At 42.3% G+C, this 7971-nt stretch overlaps 1 protein-coding gene across 1 annotated transcript; it reads left to right on the top strand.

Moving 5' to 3' along the window:
* Nucleotides 1–353: 353 nt before the first annotated feature.
* On the top strand, nt 354–2065 carry LOC149185785 (uncharacterized). Its single transcript, XM_089409139.1, has 2 exons — nt 354–1155; nt 1890–2065. The coding sequence occupies exons 1-2, from the start codon at nt 354–356 to the stop codon at nt 2063–2065; spliced, it is 978 nt and encodes a 325-aa protein (XP_089265265.1).
* Nucleotides 2066–7971: the final 5906 nt, after the last annotated feature.

Here is a 7971-nt window from a genome sequence, read left to right as displayed (position 1 = left end):
AAAACGGAACTAGATAGGCAAAACATGAGATTAGGAATTGCAAAAGGCACAGGTAATCAGTCAAAGAGCATCTCTCTTAACCCAACAGGTCGAAAGCAAAGGAAAAGAAGAGGCAGAAGAACAAGTGGGGAGGTGCTGCATGACTTGGGGATTCTAATGATAAACTCAGGTAAAATGAAGGGTCTACATGCCTTCCCGTCCTACCAATAAGTATCTAGTTATAAATGAAAATCATTTCATGGAATGCAAGAGGGCTCAATAGCCAAGCCAAATAAAGACTGCTCAAGAGAAAGTTCCAACAAGAAAAGCCAGACATTATGTTCATATAGGAAACCAAATGTGCCATTAACCAAATGGAGAACATCAGAAAAAGGCTAGGAAAACCTATAAAATATATAGAAGTAGCCAGTCAAGGATGGGAAGGCGGCATAGCTACACTTTGGGACACTCGAGCAATAGACATCATCTCAATGGAAGCTGCACGATCGTTCATTGCCACAGAAGTTCAAATGACAGGTAACTCTGAAACTTACCTATGCATAAATGTTTATGGACAGCAAAGATTAGAAGACAACTTTTCTTTTCTTAATTCTCTCATGAATTTAAAGCTAAGATACCCAACCTCTAAGATCATCATGGGGGGGGACTTTAACATGATAACCTCTCTACTGGAGAAGAAAGGAGGACTCAGGAGGCTTAACAAAGATACAGAACTCTTTGTTGAATTCATAGAAGCTGCCAAGCTAGTAGACATCCTTCTCAAAAATGGTTCCTATACCTGGAACAACAGGAGAGGTGGAGACAATAGGATTGCCTCCCGTCTGGATAGATTTCTGATCTCGGAAAGTATCTTACTCGAAGGAATAACAGTGGACTCTGACATTCTTCCCAGTGGAGGATCAGATCACTGGCCAATAGCTTTGGAAGCGGCCTTCCTAGGGACCCCTAGAAACAAGCCCTTCAGATTTGAAAAGTTCTGGTTAACTCACCCCGACTTTGCAAACTTGCTGAAGGAATGGTGGTGTGAACCATTGGATCTTAGAGGAACCAAAATGTTCAAGCTCCAAAGCAAACTAAAACACATCAAAAACAGAATTAAAGAATGGAATGCAGCCGAGTTTGGAAACATCTTCCAGGAAAAGAACATCATAGAAGGTAAGTTAAATCTAATTCATAAAGAATGGGCTTCAGGGAACTACAGTGAAGACTCAAGAGAACAGGAGAAGGTATTGATGCAACAATGGCAACTCCGTTGCCAACAGGAAGAGACACTGTGGAAACAAAAATCAAGGATCCAATGGCTAAAGGAGGGAGAAAAAAATACAAAGTTTTTTCATAGATCGACGCTGGACTACAGGGGAGCAAACAAAATCCTTAGGCTCAACAATGAAGTAGGGGAAACTCTTCAAAATCACAAGGAAATATCAACCTTGCTCACCAGACACTTCAAGCATATAGCTCAGGAAACGCAGGAAGAAAGATCAGAGGCCATAAAGGAACTAACCCAAGTTATACCCCACATCATAACCTCTGAGCAAAACTCTGCTCTGCTAAGAAAGGTTTCGATGGAGGAGGTGGAAGACGCTGTCAAGAGTATGCCAAATGATAAGGCATCGGGGCCTGATGGTTTTACAATAAACTTCTACAAAGCATGTTGGCCGACTATTAAAACAGAGGTATGGGAAGTTGTCGAAGACTCCAGACGCTCCGGCTCTATTCTTAAATCCCTGAACTCCACTTTCCTTGCACTAATTTCTAAGGAAGAAGAAGCCAACTCCCCGTAAAAGTTTCGACCTATAGCTCTCTGCAATGTGATATATAAAATCATATCGAAAGTTATATCCAACAGACTTAAGCCTATTCTTCTTGACTTAATCTCGGAAGAGCAGTCAGGCTACGTGGAGGGCAGACAAATCTTAGACAACATCCTTTTAGCACAGGAGATGGTTCATACCCTGCAGAAAAGGAAACTACCAAGCATGCTGATGTAGCTAGATCTCTCCAAAGTCTTCGACAAAGTCAACTGGAATTATCTGGAGGCCACTCTGAATGCTTTTGGCTTTGACAAGCAATGGACCAAATGGATCCTCACTCTGATTAAATCTACCAATTTTTTCATTCTAGTCAATGGCTCCCCCTCTGCACCTTTCTCCCCCTCCCGAGGCATTAGGCAAGGAGACCCTCTCTCCCCTTTCCTTTTGGTAATCCTCATGGAAGGGCTCAGCAGGCTCATTCACAAAGCAAGAGAGGAAGGGAAAATCAAAGGCTTACACCCTTTCCCCTCCATACCTGCAACTACGCACCAGCAGTTTGTAGACGACACAATGCTGCATGGCTCTCCAACTGTGAAAGAGGCTAAGGCCTTCAAAAACATTCTAAACCTCTTTAGCAAAGCCTCAGGCATGGAGATTAATCATGCTAAATCGACTATCTTCTTCTTTAATACTCATCCTGCCATCCAGAACCATCTTTCCAGCATTCTTGGCTTTCGAAAAGGCACTCTACCATCTAAGTATCTGGGAGCCCCTCTCACAACTAAGCCTTGGCAAAAAGTTCACTGGGAAAAAATCTTAGCGAAACTGGAGAAAAAATGCAAGCATTGGACTCACAGGGCTCTTAACTTTGCTGGACGACTAGTCCTCACTAAAGCAATACTGCAGGCCATTCCGCAGTATTTGTTATCCATCATGCCGGCTCCTAGCGGAATCCTTCAGAAAATTAGAGCTATTCAAAGATCTTTTCTGTGGAGTGGCAATGCTGAGAAAAAGAAATGGGCACTAGTGGCCTGGAACAAATTATGCACTTCGAAAGCAGCAGGTGGCTTAAATTTAATTGATCCCCACACCATCAATATGACATGCGGAGCCAAGTTGTGGTGGCGCTGGCTGAAGGAAACCAATCTACCCTGGGCCAGGCACTGGAAGGAGAAATACACTCCTAACTACAATGAACAGGACTTAATCAGGATACAGGAAATGCCGGAGGGTTCTCCAATATGGAATTTAGCTAGAAGAAACCGCAACTTAGTTCAGGACCATAGCTTCTGGGAGATCCGCAATGGGGAAACGACCCTCTTCTGGGAAGATGCTTGGCAGCAGCTCCCAAAGCTGGAAAAACCAGAGCTCGAAGATTTTAAAAGAGAATGCCAGAACAGGGGAAAATTCACCGTCCACCACTACTGGAATCCTAACAGCTGCGACCAGGAATGGAGAGAATGGACACTCCAGAACACTGAGAACCCAATTGAGGGAAACAATAATACAAAGGACCTTCTAAACTGCATAAACAATCGAAAAATCAGAAAGACCACAGAAAGCGACATTCTGAGATGGGGTATGAAAGGGAGTGGTAACTTCACTCTCAAAGAGGCCAGAGAACAGCTAGAACACTCGGAGCAGGTGGAGGTGATACAATGGAGCAACAAGGTTTGGGATCCCATGTTTTGGCCTAAAATAAAAACCTTTCTCTGGCTCCTAATGAGGCGAAAAACTCTCACCTGGGAGAACCTGCGCAAAAAAGGTTTCAAAGGCCCCTCCATATGCCCTATGTGCAATCAAGTAGAAGAAACCATGAACCATATATTCAACACCTGTGAATGGGCTGATCACCTATGGCAAGGGATGGAAACTATATTGCAACAATCAAACAGAGATAGGGAATCCATTCAAAATACCATTATGAATTGGCCAAGCAAGTACTCTAACAACGTAAGAATCAACAACATATGGAAAATCCTGCCTGGCTTCATAACTTGGACCATATGGAAAGAAAGAAATAGAAGAATCTTTCAAAGTGAGCACAGAAATATAGAGCACCTGCAAAGTACCTTAACCCAAAACATTCGTCAATTAATCTTGGTAAAATGCAAAGCAGATCCTGACAACCAACCTTCGGCCGAGGACCAGCGAATTCTGAACGCCTTCAACCTGCTCAACGAACAAAACCTGGGATCCACTGCGCAGCAGCAAAACTTAAACACTGAGCCAAAGGGCTAGAAACGTCCGCCAGAAGGGTTTCTAAAGCTAAACTTTGACGGTGCCTCGAGAGGCAATCCTGGCCCGGTAGGCATTGGAGGAATCATCCGGAATCATGAAGGAGAAATACTTCACATTTACAGTAAAGCTCTAGGGGAAGGCACAAATAATGAAATGGAATTTGCAGCTATGGAAAAAGGGCTAAGGATTCTCCGAATGAACCAAACAAGCAACGCAATAATTGAAGGAGATTCAGAGGTAGCCATAACTGTGGCCAGGAAAATCTACGGGGAACGCCAGCCAGCAGAGTCACAAAAAACTGGCGACTGTCCAAGGTCACAGACAACATTGACAAACTGTTAGGAGAAATGAAAGGCCTCATCTTTTAGGCGGTAAGGCGAAATGCCAATTCGGTTGCTGACCACCTGGCAAATCATGGGATTGAACACCCCAACGCAATGTGGGACAGTTGTTGGCAGCATGTTGACAACCAGCAATTAAGGGGAAAATGTATCCAACTCTCGCGGTTAGATATGGTGACGGCAGAGGAGTCCGACCGGAGGGTCGAATAGCTCAGCGCCATAATTGCTTGGACAGGCTGACTAGACACGCTCCATTAATTTCCAGCAGGCTGCGAAGGACAAACAAGATGAGGGCAACTATGACAGAAGCAGGTGACAAAGATTTGTGCAGTTTCATAATCTGTGGTGATATGAGCCACCGAAACATAATAAGGAAAAGGGACACTTGGCAAAACATGGAGCAAGCAGGGAGCGGTGACTGTAAAGGGATACAATCATTCCACAACCCAACCAAAATTCCATGACGCAGCAATTATGGTGATCTGACGTGCAAGTTGCACAAAGATAAGCGATCACACACCGGTAATCTCCCCGGAATTCGTTATTTAACCACTCTCAAATGCCAAACGAAAAACATTGTCTTAGCGTGCAGCAAGACAGAACCTCCTCACTCTGTAAACAATGCTCAGGATAAAGCTAGGCAAGTTAGAAATACCATGGCAGGGGAGGGCAGCCGCAACAAGTCCGCCAACAACGATCTGCAACAAGCAAGAGAGATGTATGAGAGGCGAACCTCGCAAAGGAACAAGCGCAAGATTATTGACTTAGAAGCCACTGTCCAGGACGAGGAAAGCAAGCTCTCTGACCAGCAAATCGGGAAAGAAGTTGATTGGCTCAATTCGTCATAACTCAAGCGGAGAGCTGGCGCATGAAGACCCTTCTCGCGAAAGCAATGGACATCCAAGGTGAACACGCAGAGCAGCTGCGCAAGCTTCAGCAGTTTGCAGAAACCATGTCGCATGATCACATGGCGGTGGTGGAGAGCATTGAATTCAAATTAAGCGCGATCCACCAGCAAGTCGACACCATGGATAAAAACTCACGGTCCTGATAAAGCTTCTACGACAAACCATCGGGCAAGACAACAAGCCTTCCGACGTGTAGAAGGGAGAACCGACTGGAGACCAGCAGGGAAATTCGCCCAAGCCAGGGTAGATCAACATGTCAAGATCTACTCCGGTCATGGAGATGTTCAAGCGCATTTGACTTTGCAGTCTCTTAGACTCCTCGTCCCCAGCGGTCTTCTTTTGCCTCGTGGCTTGCCACCTATTCTCTGTGGGTTAATATGTTCACTATCCAGGTTTCCTCTGTTTATGTCTGTTGTCTGCTCTTGTTCTATGCCACCCTGCGTGGTGTGCTGGTTTTCAGTTCCTGTTATGTTGTATTTTCTAGTCTTCAGTCACTCTTTTCTCTTATGGTCTCCTGTGGTAAGGCCTGCTGCTTAGCGGCCAGTAATTTGCTAATGCAGAAGTTTTGTACTATATTTTTATCTTGTTAATATCAAAGCTTACTTACAAAAAAAAAATGGGGTAATCACTAGTATTATAGGGACCCAACAGATTAGGGTAGCTGTGGATCTATCATCCCCAAATTTAGTTAAAAATTGCTCTTGGAAAGCATCCCAACTATTAATAGAACCTGATGGTAATGAAAAGTACCATGATCCTTCTGCTCTCTGTAAAGTTTCCACTACTTCATTCAAATTAATGGACAACATGAAATTGTTTATATGTTCCTCAACTAGTAAGCCATTATCAGGATTAAATTTGGGTAACCATTTCTCTGGATGAGCTGGCAATTGATGTAAAGGCCCAACCATCCTAACAGCTCCTGGGTTTGTCCATGGACTTGGAGGATTTTGTGCCATTTCTGGTATGTGAGTAGGAGAAGGTGTAGTAGTGGTTGAAGGTGATTGGGTAGAGGAAAACGTAGTTTCTATACCTGTGCGAATCACTATCTAGAGTGGCGAGGCAGATGATTGATCTTGTGATGGTATAGACGGAATGAATGAAGATGTTGAAAGAACCTTGCTGTGAGATTCAGATGGTGTTTTCTTAGCTTTCTTACAGCTTGGCAGACGGAATTCAAATAGAGGGATTCCAAGATTTTCACTATGTGCTCTAGTTAACCGTTGAGATGGGGTAAACTGAGAGGTAACACTATCTTGGGATAACTCAGATTCTTCTTGAGATAACAAAATCCCCAGTAATTTATGAATGAAAGATTGGACTTCAGGGGCTTCGGTAGAAGAAGAATGATCTGGCTTTTTTGGGATTTCAGCAGTGGGTTTTGTAATTTTCTTTGGAACTTCTTGCTTAGGATTAGGGGATTTGGAATGCTTTCGAGAAGTTGGAGGTGATGGTGAAGAAGTTTTACTCTTATAATGGCCTGTTGATTTGGATTTACTTGCCATTCATATTCAGGCTCTCCTTCTAGCGCCAAAATGTTGAAGTCTCGAAAATCGTTGCTTCAACATGGGAGAAAACCACCCGGTCCAGACCTTGGTTGGCAGCTCCTTTTCCGTTTGGAGTAATGGCTCCAACTAGGGATAATGGGACCAGTTTCCCAATCTATTTTATGATCATGGTGATGGGTTGATATGTGATATTTTGGAGTAATGTTTAAGCTAAAAGTTTTCTAATCTAAACTAATAATCACATGCATTTTATCCTAATTTAAACACTATCTAATTATGACTATACTCGAGAATAAATTGGAGTATGCGATCTACAATAATGTCTAGAAGAAATTGGTAATAAAGATCATTCAACTGCAATGAGAAATGAAATCGTTTAACAATAATCGTTTCGTATAAAAAGATAGCCGAAACGATTGTGAAAGATATATCACATAAGAAATTATTCATGTATTCAACATAAAATATAGGCCATCATCATACAAAAGTGCAATAACGCTTAACCAAGATTCAAACTTTCATACATAAACAACTTGAAGAGAAATTATTTCTTGATACATAAGTAAAAAGAATTACGAGATAAAAGTATCATTTATAATACATCCTACTCATGTGCTTCAACAATATTGATCTACTTTCAATCCATCCAACACCATCTAAGAGTACAAAAGTGCAATTTCAGTAGAAGATGTCATATAAGATATAAATAAATCATGTTCCATTAATTTCACCAAAACTTCCTCAAAGGGACAAAAATGCATGTTTTGAAGATTTTTTCTGATCAAATTTTTGGACCCCTCTCTAAATGCATGAGAGGGGTTTAAATACTAAACTATAAAACTAAAAATAGATTATTACAAAAATAGTTAAGGAGGTTTAAATGACCTTCCTCAAATTATGCAAAATAAAACCAAAATAGAAATGATCATGGTGACTATATGTTCTGCATTTGATCCTATAGATCGTAAATGTACGTCATGGGCTTGAGCTGTGTCGATTGGCTGATTTCAACTTTCAACTATCCAGTGAATATGGCGTCGGTCAGCGTTGGCACCATTTTCTTTGTAGAAGTGGTTAGGCATCGCAGGGTCATCTACTGGCTGTGAGGTTTCACTAAATGTTGCCAATATGCTTCCCAGTTTAACTTGGTAGTTTTCCTAACTGCTTATGCTTTTTCTTCTGTTGCCTGTCTCCACTGTAGTTCAAGCTGTTTTACATT

Source organism: Pinus tabuliformis, chromosome 3_1 (assembly GCF_031772625.1).
Source record: "Pinus tabuliformis cultivar Carrire ecotype Pingquan chromosome 3_1, CPIR1, whole genome shotgun sequence".
NCBI lineage: Eukaryota > Viridiplantae > Streptophyta > Pinopsida > Pinales > Pinaceae > Pinus > Pinus tabuliformis.
Note: the sequence above shows the minus strand (reverse complement) of the source record. Positions and strands in the feature narration are given on the sequence as shown.